A 16,352-nucleotide genomic window follows, 5' to 3' on the forward strand; every position below is an offset into this window, starting at 1 on the left:
GACTTAATGTAGCCAAGGCAGAAGAATGGGAGAGCAAAAGAAGGAAGCTCACTTGGTAAAAAAGGAAAACAGATTACAAAGGATTCTCAGCTCTAACCAGCAAACACAGTTTATGACTGGGTAAAATGGAGGAAGCTTAGAAAGCATAAATTTCTCTTCATAATTTTGGGTGTTAGAGCGGTGGGGAGCAGTGGTGATATCTCCGAACATATTCTGAAGATCATTCCCAACTAAATAAAAGATGGGAATCTTCAGGTATTAATTTCTCTTAGTACTAAGATCAATTAAATTTAATTTTTGATCTACTTTCATCTAGTAAAATTCTGGTCTCATAATAACTCCTTTTATTACCAAGTAGTGTATAACATACATTACTAAACAGAAAACTTAAACAATAAAATGATCAGTTGTATTACTTTCTATAAAAAACATTACAATTGAAAATTTGTCCTATAAATTAGACTGAAAATCAAATAATTTTCTCAGTAACTTATATTATAATTTCACAGATGCCAAACTGTCATTCTGTGATATTCCATAGACTCTTAAGCTCTATAGCTATCCTTCTCATTTCATGCAAGTAAAAATATCTAAACACACATTTGGGTGCGCTAAGGATGCTTGTCCATATTTCTTACTTCCTCTCTTTCAAATAACAGGTATATTTTTCTAAAGGTGATAGATGCATAACTATACAAAGCGTTCTGTTTAACATTAGTAATTTAAAAACTTAATTCTTTCCAGATTCTATGCCACAACAAAAAACAATAATTAGATGTAGTTTCCTAAGGAGCCCACCAATATATGTGGATGAGACAGACATAAGATATATTTCAAAAACAGGTATGTGAGCATTTTGCCCAAAGCACTAGTCATCTTGGATATCAGAAAAAGCTATTGCCTTAACCTTAGTAATATCCAGGAAAGGAAAAGGAAATGTCCCACACACTCTCTATCTTAAACTTTCTCCCTGGCCCTATTTACTCCCAAGATGCTGGCACATCCTAAGGAATACCAAAGCCATAAAGAAGGGCCAGGGATAGAGCTCCCTGGTGTTCCAAAGGCTCACTGTCCTATGGATCCTAGTAGCTGAATACGCAAGGAAAGCAAAGCACAAGTCAGGCTTTCAGAAGCCTCAAGTTGATAACTGCATAAACCTATTATGAAGCAGTGAAAAGCTATTCGTAAGGGCAGTCAAGCTCAGGGACCTTGAGTCCATGCAATTCACTTTCATTTTCCCAGGCTCTGTTTATGGGAAGAAGGGAGCAAGCAATCTGTCTTAATTTTGATATAACGCTAATATTGTCAGAGAAACAGGATTAAGTCACCTTCAAAGTCCTTCCCAGATACATAGTTTATGTCTTTTTTTCTGAACATAAGCATCTATTACTTTCCAACCAGAAAATAATAAAAATAAGAAACCAGCTGGAAACTTAGAAAGTTGTGAAACTCATGAAGGTATATTTTTCAGTCCTGAAACTTATTTATGCTCTTATTATTAAGTAGTTTAACCGCCAATAACTCTCTCACAAGCCAACACAGAAAAGCATGTTATTCTCATTATGTAGTCTTCAGGAAGGCATCTGGGTCTTAAGTAGAGCAAGAAAAGGGGACTAAAACTGGAGACCTGGGCTCTAATCTGGCTCTGCCATGAAGTAGTTTTTCTGACTCTGATTAGGTCACATAACCTTTCACAGCTTCAGTCTCATTTTTCGTTATGCAGATGCTAGTATCTCTACCATCTTAAGATTTGCAAGGTGAAATGTACAAGATGTCATGTAATTACGAAAAAGCAGGCTTTGAGCTTATGCTGTGGTTTCTTTTTACTCATGATATTAACATTACTTAGAATTTTAAATAACATTGATAGAGTAATTTTTAAATTTGTTAAAAAGAATTATGGGTTACAAAAAAGTTTAGAAAACATTGATTCTAATACACAGTTGTTGAATATGTAATGTAATCACTGAAATCTCTGCCCAAAAATCTTGTCTAAATATTCAAAATAATCTAACTACTCTCTACTTTTAGAAACTTATTATATGGTTTTCAAAGCATAAGACTTGGAATAAAATAGTCCAGAATTCAAATACTGGCTCCATGAGAGGTCATCTTAGTTAAATCACTACAGTAACAGCTATTTGTTCTGGCTGATCCTCCCTTACCCTACCAGCAACCCTTCTTTTAGGAGACTGCTCCTCTCCTTCTCCCTCAACTATCATCTTTCTACCCATTACGGTTCAAGTAGAAGATGCCATCTTTTTACAGACTCAACCTTTCGGAGCAATGATTGGCCAGGGACTGACTCCTGTCCGGAGCTTAACCAGTCACCAGTACCTCACCTCACAATCACAGGGATTAACTCAAGAACGGGCCCATGACCAAAGCCAAGGCAGTCAGAATCTTTATCTAGGAGGTCTTTATTTGGAACTAATGGAAAACTACTACTACCACTACGATATCTACCACTACTACTAATAATAATAGTAATAATTACAGAAACTAGCATTTATTAAGCATTTACTAAAGGATAGGTGTTACGTGATAAGCACTTTAAATGGATCTCACTCATTCTTAAGAAAAATCATTCCTGTGAAATGATGAAGATGGACAATTGCGAGTCCAGGTGCTGCTGGACTTGTTGTCCCTGAATAAAGAATAACAAACTTGTCACACAAAGAAGCTGAGGAGAAAGGCAGAGAGACAGAGCATCTTTTAGGGCTTAGGCCTTGGCTCCTATCACCCTCTCCAATCGTTAATTTTATGTACTAACTTGGCTAGGCCACGGTACCCAGATATTTGATCAAACACCAGTCTGGATGCTGCTGTAAAGGTATTTTTTAGATAAAATTAACATTTAAATCAGTAGACTCTGAGTAAAGTAGATTACCCTCCAAAGTGTAGGTAGGCTTCATCCAATCAGTTAAAGGCCTTAAGAGAAAAAAGCTGAGGTCCCTGAAGGATGAAGGAACTATATCTCCAGACTATCTTTAGACTTGAGCTGCAACATCCACTCCTTCCCTGGGTCTCCAGCCTACTGGTCTGTTCTACAGATTTCAGACTTGCCAGCTCCCACAGTCGTGTGAGCCAATTCCTTAAAATAAATTGAAGAGAATATCTACTTTACATATCATATGTGGGGATTGCTGTGAGGAGTGAAGGAGAAAATACACAATGAAACCCAATATATCTCTGTGCAACTTTAAGACCTATCTACTGATTCAACAAAGAAATATTGAATCCTACTACATACTAGTCACTGTGCTACACTTTAGGGATACAAAAAACAATGAGACAGGTCCCTGACATTAAGAAACTCTCAATTCAGTGTGTGAGGATTGGGCAGAAGAATACAAAAAGATAATTGCAATGTAGTGTACCGGGTGCTACAACAGGTAAGCACAAGGTGCTGTGGGAACACAGAAGATGGGTATCTTGACTCTCCCTGGAAAGGGTCAGAAAAGGGTTCCTTGGTATCAGTGAAGGCAGGTTCACTAACTGCAAAACAAGCTGTGCAGATAGTAAATGGTATGTTTATCAACAGAAATTACTCCACCTGGGAATGCTTTGTGAAGGAGGTGAGACGTCAGCTAAGCCTTGAAGCAAAGAATGAATGTTGGGTAGGAAAATGGCATTTCAAATGCAAGAGAGAGCTTATGCAAGAAAGCACAGAGGATGTAAGCAAAATGGCAGACTAAGGTAGATTAAGAAAATTTCTCAAATTTTATGAAATACACAAATCTACCCTGCAAGAAGCTCAGTGAACTCCAAGCAGGAAAATCCAAAGAGACCCACACTGAGACACATTATAACCAAACTGATGAAAGACAAAGACAGAATCTTGAAAGCAGTAAGAAAAGATTTGTCACATATGTACAAGGGATCCTCACTAAGATTATCTGGATTTCTCAGCAGAAACCTTGAAGACCAGAAGGCAATGAGATATTTAAAGTGCTGAAAGAAAAAAATTGTCAACTGAAAATATTCTGGCAAAACTGTCCTTCAGAAATGAGGGAGAAACTAAGATATTCCCAGATAAACAAAAGCTGAGGGACTTCATTACCTTTAGACTTGTGCTACAAGAAATGCTAAAGGGAGTCCTTCAGGCTGAAATGACAGGATGCTATTACATAGTAACTTGAAGCGATATAAAGACCTCCAGTGAAAGTAAATACATAGGGGAAAAAAACCCAGTATTATTGTAATTTGGGGTTGCAACTCCCCTTTATATTTTCTATAGGATTTAAAAGACAAATGCATAAAAAATAATTACAAATCTATATTAGTGGATATACAATGCATAAAGATGTAATTTATGACATCAATAATAAAGTGGAGAGGATAGAGCTCATAGGGTAGAATATTGCATGCGACTGAAGATGATAGCAAGTACATCATTCAGTTTGCGATGATCAAATTCTGGAGATGAATAGTGGTGATAGTTGCACAACAACCTGAATGCAATTAATGCCACTGAATTGTACACTTAAAAACGGCTAAAATGGTAAACTTTATGCTACGTATATTTTACCACAATAAAAAAATTAATAAAGAAAAAAAAGAAAGCACAGAGGTGAGAAAATTCTGTAGGCTAATTTATCTAGGATGGAGGGTTCATGTGTGTTAAATAAAGTTGGAATGGTAGCACTTCAGTGCTAGGTAAAGACATATAGAGTTTTAATATACAGGCAATGGGAGTCCCTAAAGGTTTCTGAGCCATGCATTTTCGCACTGTGAATGGCATTATTTAGCAACACGGCTCTGAAGTTCCCTGCTGGCTTCTGCCCTGTGGAAGCAAAAGGAAGCAGAGGCTCTCATTGCTCAGAAAGCTGACGACAACTGCTGGAAAGGCAACAGAACACTCTGACACTGCTTATCTTGCGAACTGTCAGAAGTCTTGAGCTAGATTAGAGTAACAACTATAGACAGTTGATGAGAAAGCCTTGGCTTGTAATTCAAACCAGTCTGAAAGTCAGAGGGCCTTTTACTCTAAGAATTCTTGGTGAGTTGATAAAAACTTAAAGTTTGAGAGTCAAGATACTGATTTGTATCTTAAGTTTTTCTCTAAAAGTTGCCTTAATTACACACTCTCTGTATGACTGTGTATTATTTCATTCTTTCAACAACTAGTTATTGAATATCGACTATATGCCAAACAAAATTAAAGTTGGGCACCTACTTATAATTCGCTGGGAAAACAAACATTGCCATTAATTATAAAACTATAAGATAAATACTATAAAAGTTTAAGTGCCTATGGTACTATGGGAATAACTAAACTTAGTTCTGTTTTAATGAGTTTTATTTTTGAAAAATAAATCAGAAAATATGTTCATGGGCACAAATTATTAAAAAGAAAGCCTAACTGGAATCAAGAAAAACTCAAAGTTTGGGGTGTGGCTCATACGACCACTGCCCTGTCAGTGGCAGGATCCAAAATTAGATGGTTCATTTTTTAAAGAGGGAAATAAAAGTTTATTTTGCAAACCCCAAATAGTTAATTTATTCTACTTATCTAGCAGGACAAATGAGATGAAAAAAGTAAAAGAAAAGAATTTTAAAACTAGGCCTTAGTTTTCTTAATTATAAAATAGGGATAATAAAGTTGATGGGGAGGACTAATTTATATTACATCTAGAAAGAGTTCAACACAACGCCTAGCACACAATAAGTGCTTAATAAATGTCAGCTATATTATTACCATTATACTATTTACTAGTATAAAAGTACCTTTACTGGCTTGTTGAAAAGTTGTAATGAAGCATCCAGAGTGACTGCAGTTAGGAATTAAATATGTTGGTAGAGACTGACTCCATCAAAATCCTTTAGGTGCTAAAATTTCTTGGTAGCTATTTTTGTCTCCCAAAGACATACTGTAACACATCTGAAAAACTACTGCTTGGGGCCGGCCCCGTGGCATAGCGGTTAAGTGTGTGCACTCCACTGCTGGCAGCTTGGGTTCGGATCCCGGGCACGCGCTGATGCACCGCTTGTCAGGCCATGCTGTGGTGGCGTCCCATATAAAGTGGAGGAAGATGGGCCTAGATGTTAGCCCAGGGCCAGTCTTCCTCAGCAAAAAAGAGGAGGATTGGTGTGGATGTTAGCTGTGGGCTGATCTTCCTCACAACAACAACAAACAAAACTACTGCTCTCTTAAAAGAGGTAAGTGCCCCTTAATAAGCTACCAGTGCTACAAAATAATGCAAGCAAATGAAACATAATTTTTACAGAATACAATTGATTCAGACCAAGGTGGACCAAGAGAAATATAATGCAAGCCACACATGTAATTTTAAATGATCTAATAGCTATATATTAAAAAGTAAAAAAAAAAGTGAAATTTATTGTAATATGTTTTATTTAACCCAATATATCCAAATTCTTTTTCTGAAATCCAGTATACTTTATACTAACAGTACATCTTAATTTGGATTAGCTGTATTTCAAATGCTCAATAGCTACATACAGCTAATGGCTACTGTATTAGACTGTGCAGACTCAGACTTTAGCAAAGAGGGTTTCAAATAAGGGAAGTCTCCCTAAACAGAGGTTTTAAATGATGAGCCATGCACTTTACGTGAAAATGAATTAAAATGCCTCCTTACTACCAAACAAATGCATACTACAACCTAGAGCTTCAATTACTCAATCAGTAATGCCATTCTTGAGTCACAATTGAGAGTTTCTAGTATCAGTACCACAGATACTAGATCTTTACAGGGCTAGACACAGATCAAGTTGGATTATATAAGCAAAAGAGCTCCAGATTCAACACTATAAGCAACGCTCTCTCCAGAGCTAGAGCTAATGGTTTCTAATGGTATTTGAACTGAACTAAACCAAAAACATAAATTTTTTAAAAATTCAAACCATATGCTAACACTGTCAAATATCCTTTAAAAAATCAGTTCCTAAATATAACTTAGTAGAGATCTACAGATTCTGGCTGCACCATTCTAGTCTCTCTTCAACTAGGGCAAGTGTTCTTCAGCTTCTCCAACCAATGCTTGCTGAGAACCTGTTCAGTAAATGCTGTGCTCTATGTGCTGAGCTGGGTGTTGGGGACGATGATGATGAAGATGATGATTCATATAAAGCAGACATAGCACAATGTCTAGTAATTATAATTATAATTATCTATCCTGTTTACTGGTCCAAGACCAGGATAACAAACTGGCCTGACAGGATATAGCTTTTACTTCCTGATGTTCTTGCTAAAAGGACAGAGACAGGAAGGAAGTAGAAGACAAATAAATATTAACTTCTGCCTCAGCATAATTCACCACCAAACTATCTAAGTGACTGAAGCAATTTCTTGGTATGTTTTGCTTTTTCACTGCCAAGAACTTCTCTATTTGAGCCACTTTACTTTCAGAGCAAGGGTTCTTAAAAACCGGCCCATGGATAGTTTTTAAGCATCTGGGACTCCTGAAATAAATGCAAATGGTTCACATGGATACACATGTTCTTTTTATCAGGAGGCAGAGTCTAATAGCCTTCATCAGATTCTCAAAGAAAACCCCTGACACAAAAATAGGTTGGCAAAATATGAAAAACCAGCCCTTAACCTTAATGTCCCTGTGAGGATTAAAAATCCTTTTGTCTATAAAATCCTCTTCTATAGTCTTCAAAATAAGCTATTATTCAGAAGATCTTTTGCCTTGTTTCATTTAACATATGGCTTCTAGTCTGCCATAAACTTTGTAGGATTTAAGTCTAGGAAATATTCTAATATTTATAACATACTTTGATTCATTCATTTAATAGACTAACCTATACTGAGATTCTGTGATGTCAGGCACTTGTGTGCATTAATTTCTAGACCTATGCAAATAAGACATAGCTCCTGCCCTGGAGGTGTTCAAATTAAAAAAAAAAAGGATATATATAAAAAAAGACCACATGAAATGTGGTGAGTACTATTATAAAGGAATAAAGTCTCTAGAAGTAGAAAGGAAAGTGCAACTGGCAATCAAGGTTTCAGGGAACATTTGACAAAGGAGATGATATTTAAGCTGGGCCTTGAAGCATGAGTAAAAGTTTACAAGGCAAAAAGGCGTGCTCAAGCAAAGGGGAACAATAAGAATAGAGGCACAGAGGAATAAAAAAGTGGTGGCATGTTGAAGTGAGAGGTAATAAGCCCAGCCACCACATGGCTGGAGAAGAGGGATAAAACTGAAATGGTAGCTTAGAGCACTCTGCTGAACACTGAGAGGACAAGGGCAAACACAGTGTCTGCTCTCAAGGAGCTTTACAGTGTCACAGGGGGAGATGATTCTACTTTACCGTGGGAGGTGGCTAAGGCCAAAGGATAGTCAGGATGCCAACGGAGCATCGTGAAGGAAGAGCCTTTACACCACACTCAGAAAAGTAAAGTGGATCCAGTGGGGGATGGGGAGTCACTAAGGGATCTGAGTTGTATTTTATACAGCAGTTGGAGGTAGGATAGTCCAAAGGAAAGGAGGAGACTCAAAGCAAAGAGTCAATCAGGAGGTTATAGCAGTGATCCAGATAAGAGATAAAGACTAAAACTAAGACAGAAGCAGTAGAACAGACAGATTTCCACAATATTGAACAAACTATTTTCTCATCTATTATATAAGCTAAGCACTAGGGCTACAACAGTTAACAAACAAATAGTCCCTATGCTTAAGAAGTACATATGCTAGTGAGAGATCCAAATAAAATAGACAATTATAATAAAGTATGGTAAATGCTATGACAAGTGTAAATATAAAAACTATGGAGCCAGCCCTGATGACCTAGTGGTTAAAGCTCGGCACGCCCTGCTTCAGTGCCCTGGGTTCAGTTCCCAGGCACAGAACCACACCACTCATCTGTCAATAGCCATGCTGTGGCAGCAGCTCACATAAAAGAACTAGAAGGACCTATAACCAGATATACAACTATGTACTGGGGTGTTGGGGAGGGGGGAAAAAAACTATGTAACATAGGCTCTTTAAATAAGATTTGACAGATACGGGAGTTGGGAGGTAAAGTAGTCAGAGAAGGCTTCCCTTTCCAGAGGAAATGATGTCTAAGGTGAGATCTGAAGGATGAAAAGGAGTTAATCTGGCCAAGGAGATGGGAAGGTAGGAGTGATTTCAAGAAACATTTCAAAGATAAAAGAATAAAGATGAGAGGAAGAAAAATCTCAGGTTTCTAGCTTGAGTGACTAGATGGTAATGTCACTGAGAAAGAGAAATAAAAGAGACAAGGACAGTGACCAGCAGAAGATTAGGAAGTCATGTCCAACTGGACATTCAGATGAAAACACTAGCAGACAATGAAAAATATAGGTCTTGAGCTCAGGTGGGAGATCCAGGTATTTGATAAGATTATTATATACAACCATTCCTTTTCCTTCTTGAAGTCAAAAATATCATACTAATTTAATCTGATCAACATAATTAAATCCCTATATAGCAAATGTTGTAGTAATCATATAACAAATATAAAGAAAAAAATGAGGGGCCAGCCCCGTGGCCTAATGGTTGAGTTTGGCGCACTCTGCTTCGGCAGCCCAGGTTCGGTTCCCGGGCGTGGACCTACACCACTCGTCGGCGGCCATACTGTGGCAGCAACCCACATACAAAACAGAGGAAGACTGGTACAGATGTTAGCTCAGGGAGAATCTTCCTCAGCAAAAAAAAAAAAAAAGGAAAAAAAGGTATCCTGCCTCAAGCTCTCAATGTCTTATATTTTCAACTAGAAACAATTTGGTGAACTAGAGATGAAAACAACGTCTCATTTTCTGACCAATAACAAAGAACATTCTTTACCCAACTAACTGTTGAGGTTATATAGGCTTTCCATATCTCCACTGATTTTCTTTTTTTTTTTTTTAAAGATTTTATTTATTTATTTATTTATTTATTTATTTATTTATTTTCCCCCCAAAGCCCCAGTAGATAGTTGTCTGTCATAGCTGCACATCCTTCCAGTTGCTGCATGTGGGACGCAGCCCCAGTATGGCCGGAGAAGCGGTGCGTAGGTGCCTGCCTGGTATCCGAACCCGGGCCGAACTGCCAGAAAAGAGACACTCCACTAGATTTGAAATTATAAGTACATGAGGCTAGGTGTGCTATAGGCCCCTTGATAACATAATGGGAAAGTCTATGTGAGAATGGAACAACCCAGTGGAAGTGCAAACAGGAAATGGAGAGAGCAAGAGAACTGATTATATTATTTGAGCCCCAGTATGAAGCTATGCCTTAAGCCATCCCTACCTCTAAGAGGTCTTAGTTTCACAAGTCAATAAATTCACTCTCTCTTAAGTTAGCCTGGATTGAGCTCTTTCTTACAACTGAAAAAATCATAACTAAATTTCTCTACAACAATCTCAGTGTAGTCTCACGGATGAGGAAAGATCATTGCCAAGTTCTTGCCATATAGCCCAGATAAATCATTTAATCCCCTTGTGTCTCAATACCATCAAAGGAGTATCAGCCAATATCTTCTTCAAAGTGTTGTGAAGTTAAAAAAAAAAAAGGTTTGTAGTAAATACAAAGTGATATTTAAATCCAATGCCTTGTAGACGGAAAAATGGTCTCACCTTCTAAAAAGTAATTTTAGGAGGTCATTTTTACGATGAGTATTACCATAAATTTCCCAGGGAACAAGAGAATTAAGGAAATATCAATAGTACCTCCTGTATTTAGATTCAAATCTACTTGTATTCAAGTCTGTTCCACACAGTACCTATGTATAAGAAAGAAGATTCAACTCCAAATCAAGTAGTCCTGAGATCAGGTATTAGTTCTACTGCTGACAGGTTTGTATGACTTTAGGCAAAATAACCTCTCTAAGCATCTTAACTCCTTACCTGTAGAATAGGAACAATAACATCTATCTCAAATTACAAGGTTTTTGTAAGGATCAAATGAGAGAACAGTTATGAAACCTCTTGGCATGGTGTCTGCATTTAACATTCCTTCCATAAAATGTATTAATGTTTTCCTAATATGTTATTCAAATATCTGAAGTTGGAAGAAAACTACATTTCATTCATTCTAAGATACACATTTTTCACTGTACATATCAAATAGTATCTTATAGTTGATGGCATGCCATTGTTTATAGGATTTTTCTTTTTTTAGTGGTATGTAAGAAAATAAGAGCATCCTGCAATTAAAATTTGTCTTAGATTTGAGGAAATAAGGTACACTGATTCCCAATTCAAGAACCATGGTACTTAACCAAATAAAGTAGCATTTACCAATTAGAAACAGAAAAGAGTGTGTGTGTGTATTTACATAATCAGTTGTAATTTTACTATACATACCTCTGTAGGTCAACTATTTCATTGTTAAGGGTATCTAGCTCCTTAATAGCAGAGAAATCTGCAACAGGACTTGATCCTATGATGTTCTAAAAACAAAAAGTTCAAAATCATACATTATTACTATAAAATTATACGTGGCAAAGCATTAAAAGTGTTTAAAAACACGACATGGATACAGGGTATTACATATTTTATGGTAGTACTAACACCTTTAATTCATTTGAGGAAACCACATCTAGTGCAATTTATACACACACGAACATAACAGTTATATACTAAGACATTTTCCCTTAAATTCTCTAAAAGCTGTTGTTGTATAATATGTACCATCACTTCAGATCCCAATGTCCTTGTCATTCGATCCCAGACTGTCCATAACCTTGCAGTAAAGCAGATATCAAATTTATAAACTAATTTCTGAACGGAAGTATAAAATTCTTGGGGAGATGGATGGTGATTTATTTGTACTTGTATCATATGGCACAGAGTAAGTATACAAATTTTTGTTGAATCTCAGAATTATAGCGGTGGTTGATTTTATTCAATTCAACAAATATTTACTTTGTTAAATACTTAAATACTAAAATGGTCTACCCTATTTAAAGTAAAACCAACTGCTCAGCATGTTCCATAGTAAATATTAATATCACCATATATGAAACTGTCTTCAAATATGACATCCTTTATATGGTTTTCTACCAATAATGAAGGTGTCAAAGTTGGTCTCTGAACGGTCCTTATGGCACCAAAATCTAGCTGGGTTTATTCTGGACTCTGCTATTTTACTAGCTGCATGAGCTTCACTGTAAAATAGGGGAATCATCTCTGCCCTGCCCACTTTAAAAATTAAATGAAATAAATATTGCATGTGAAGTCACTCGACAAACTTTATGATATTTTATAAGTGTAATATTATAATTCACTTCCTCAACAGAATATGCTCTTAAAAGATGAATGGCCTCCCAATGAGTTGCTTCCACTCTGGCTCAATCTCCTTTGTGAACCACTGCTGATTCCTTATTTAGCTGGGTGAAGTCAGAGCAAAAAGATAACTGCTCCTTCAAGCACTACACCCAACGCTACAACCAGACTGACAAATAACAGAATAATCACAGTTAGGAAATGTTAAAACTGAGGTCTGAACATGTAAAACTAAGATACACCGGGCACCTTACCAGCAGAGCATAAAACTTCGTATTAATACTTATATTGCTAGGAACTTAATGTATGTCACCAACTTGCACAACAGAAGAAGAAACCTTAAAGTTCACAATATCCCATCTCCTCACGTTTATATGATGGTTTACAACTTAATAAGCACTTTCAAATCTATTAGTCAATTCTCAAAACTAATCTGAAAACTGGGCTGTAGGTAGGGCAGATATTATTATTTTGGAGCTAAGGAAACACATTAAATGACTTGCTTCAAGTTGAATGGAGCTAATAGGAGATATTGATCAGAAGACTTCTAATTAAATTCAAGTGCTATTTTACACTATGACCCATACTATTTGCATATCAAGATCATTTAGGTAAATGAAACCGTTGCCCTAAAAGCCAACCTGATAAACAGGTACTTCATAAAATTTAGCAAATAATTCCTTCTATATTTCTTTATGCTACACTGCATTACTAGTCCTCAGATGTTTTGGGGGTTGTTTTGACCATAAATACTAAAACTCATATAATAGGATTCAATTAATATTATTTTCAATTTTATATTAACTACAGATTTGTATCAAATATCTCTCTTACTGTTTTACTGTGTTTCACTTCTACACAGACCGTTATCATCCTAAATTAAATCAGAAATTTTAAAGTGGATTTCTAAATGTGACAGGTATTCACTAGGATTTTAACTCTGTCTAAACCTGACTTATGAGCTAAGCCTGGCCAGACAGTTTGACAGGTGAACAAAATGAAAAATTAGCACTTGGTCTCACTTCTATCACTAAGAGTAACTTACATCACCTAAATGTTACTGAGAAATTCACTATCAGAGGTGCAAGCGTTCCAAGAAACTCATGACTTCCACACCTCTTCTGTCACTCTAAAAAAGTGACTCACATGTGACAGTCTTTCACTATTACAAACATCATCAAATAAGAAGAGTGAGACAAATAAGTTTAACCTCAAACAAGTTATAAGGTGACACCACAGATGACTCTAGAAGGAAGATTAGTGCACTGTAGTTGGTACAGCTTGTGTCACTCCTCAATTGCTGACACAAAAATTAAACTCCCATTCTAAAGCAATAAAATGGCATGCAACCAGGAAGCATGGAAAAAGTTCAGCTAACAATATATAAAGTATAAGAAGGGCATATGAAAAAAAACGTAGCATGTCCCCTTCTTTCAAAATATTTTCTCTCACCCTATTTAGTGCATCACACAAAAATTCCACTTTGGTGATTTTAAGCGGATCACAGAGCCTAGGGACGGCAAGTTAAAATGCACACAAGGACCAAGTGACAGACATGTGACAAAGCATGCTGTTTAGGTATTTTCTCTGCATCAACTTTGCTGCATAAAAAACCTCTAACTTCAAAACGTATCTGGTAAACCAAAAACTGTAACGCTAAAAAAGGCATAAAGTAAAGCTCTGACCTTGAGAGAGGAGAGTTAAGAAACTGAAAAGCAGAGTGCTGCAGAATGGAAAAAATAGTCCAAACTAGAAAAAACACAGAAAGGAGAGCGACATTCAAAAAGGGATTAGTCAAAGCTGCAAAAAATGCAGTTCTAAAAAAATCAGATTATAAAGAGATTATTTGAAAGACAAAACCAAGGCAAATTTTAATTTTTAAGGTTAAAAATTTTGGTTAATAGATAAGACAACAATGATAAAATCCCATTTTAATGAATAATACTGATATCTGACAAATAGACAAGGGTGTCTATGCTCTAGTTAATGGACTTCAGACAAAAAAACTTGGTATAGCAGATGCAACTTGAAGTGTCTACTAATGTTACAGAGACTTCAATGAACAAACATAATTTGTTCAGAAAGTTCTGTCGTATCTGTAATTTGTGTTGGCGGAGATTCAGTAAAGGTGGCAAGGGAAAAAAACCACTCTATGTAGGTGAAAGAAAGGATGAAACAACAGTGTTCCATAACTGAGATACAGTTATAGCAGAGGACATAATACAATTTTGCAACCTTTATCTTTCTAGGTGGCATCACTTTTAGCCTTCTCCACAATGTAGAGCTCATGTCCTATATCACAAGAAATCTCGAAAAATTCACAAAATGCTTCCCCCACAAAAACTCACAAAACAGATAATCAAATATTGATTTTATTTAAAAAGGATAAAAACTCATTAAATAACTTCTATACTTGGTGGCTGTGAATTTCCACTTAGTTGACTTAGAAAAAGTCCAATTTTGACTTTTATTAGGTCTGTTAAAATGGGATTCTTTAACCTATGTGACAAAATTAATGCAAAACCAAAATATTCTATTGACATTTTAAAGAGAGCTTTCCTCATACCACAAATTTAACAACTCCTGTTATATATAACTCTGAAGAATCACCACAGCAATGGTTACTTTACAGGTCACAAAAGATTTAAAGATACAAACTATGTATTTTTAAAGGCAAATAGCCACTAGAGTATACAAGTTCTTTTAAGGCCAAGATATTGTTAATGCACTATACTAGGAAGCGTTTCTAGATGAGGAAAGAAAAATCAAGGCACAACATGGCTAAAACAACGTAGTTTTGAAAATTCCCACTGCTGACCAGAAACCAAACGTAGCTAAAACCTGCTTCTAGCCATTCAGATATGAAATTCAGTCATATGCTCAGAAATAGATGGTCATATGTAAGACAAAACCACACAGATTTCTCCTCAACATAATGTTTTTCTTGGGTTTTTTAAATTTATTTACTTAAAATTGCACCAAGCAATCATAATCTCCTAGATTTTGGTTTCAAATTTGTATGTTTTCCGTAAGAGTGAATCATCAAATGAAACAAAATAATTTAATTCTTAGAGATTTCACTTAAATTTTACACCCTATTCATAAAAATTAATTCACAAATCCAGAAGGGGAGAAATAAGACCACATTTTTCCAATTTTAAGATTGGAACACACGGCTGCCATATGTGTAACGCACTGGGGTAAACAAGCTGTAGCCCAAGGGTGTTATACAAGGCATTCGAGCATACTTCTAGGCACAAACTAATCCACCAACAGTATACTGCTCTGCTCCTAGCCTGATACATTTTCTCCTCTATTCCATCCAAATTGAGTCTATCATCTGACATAGCACTTGTTTCTCTCTTAGTGCATTCAGGTTTTCTTTCAAGTTGTCTTACCTTTTGTAAACTGGCTCTGTCTGACGGTGGAATCATCTCAGGAGTAAGAATGTGAGGAGGATCAATGCCCTTTATTAACTTTTGATTGATTAAGTGAAAAGCCAAAGCAAACTGATCCTTTGAAAGCTTCCCACAGCCCTTTGTGTCACATAATGCCCTGTACAAATAAACAAAATGAATAGTATATAAATGCCACAACTACCATCCCAAAAATCCAGGCGAAAAGTAATATGACTATGTACCTTTTTAAAAATGATCAGTTGAATTAAAAAAATGTCACAAAAACTTGTGGTTTGCCCAAAACGCACTCAAATGTTAAAAGAGAGAGATCAGCTAAAAAGGTATAAAAAAGAGAATGTTCACCCTGGTGCTGAGCACAGGCCTCTAATCTGGGATTGCTTTGTGCCTTCCTTCAAATTTCCAGAACCACTACAGAGTAGGAGTTGTGTTGGGCCAAAAAATCTCAACATTCTCTACTCCCACCATTTTCAACATTAAAAGATATTTAAAATGAAACGTAACTTTCAACAAATTTCATTCATTAGTGGCATTAGAATGATTCTAAAACAAGCAAAAATTTCCATGTCGGCTTGCTTCCTGCAACTCTTAAGAGTAGGAGGATATAAGGATCACCAAGTCAAAGCAGAAACAACAGCTGCAAACACAGATCACATGTGAAGAGAAGGCAGCAATCTGGAAAGCTTTACAAAATCACTTGAAAGAAAACACCAAATGTTTTATTCTATTTG

General features: G+C 36.2%; 1 protein-coding gene across 6 annotated transcripts in view; it reads right to left on the reverse strand.

The window, feature by feature from the left end:
• The window catches only part of EPS15 (epidermal growth factor receptor pathway substrate 15), a 136,660-nt gene that overhangs the window by 54,545 nt on the left and 65,763 nt on the right, over nucleotides 1–16,352 (reverse strand). For all 6 annotated transcript variants that reach the window (XM_058552390.1, XM_058552387.1, XM_058552389.1 and 3 more), the window contains 2 exons: nucleotides 15,604–15,760; nucleotides 11,285–11,370 (listed from right to left, as the gene is read on the reverse strand). In XM_058552390.1, the coding sequence (XP_058408373.1) occupies nucleotides 11,285–11,370; nucleotides 15,604–15,760 (243 nt within the window). The remainder of the gene's footprint in view (nucleotides 1–11,284; nucleotides 11,371–15,603; nucleotides 15,761–16,352) is intronic.

The sequence above is a fragment of the Diceros bicornis genome, chromosome 13 (assembly GCF_020826845.1).
Source record: "Diceros bicornis minor isolate mBicDic1 chromosome 13, mDicBic1.mat.cur, whole genome shotgun sequence".
In the NCBI taxonomy this organism is placed as follows: Eukaryota; Metazoa; Chordata; class Mammalia; order Perissodactyla; family Rhinocerotidae; genus Diceros; species Diceros bicornis.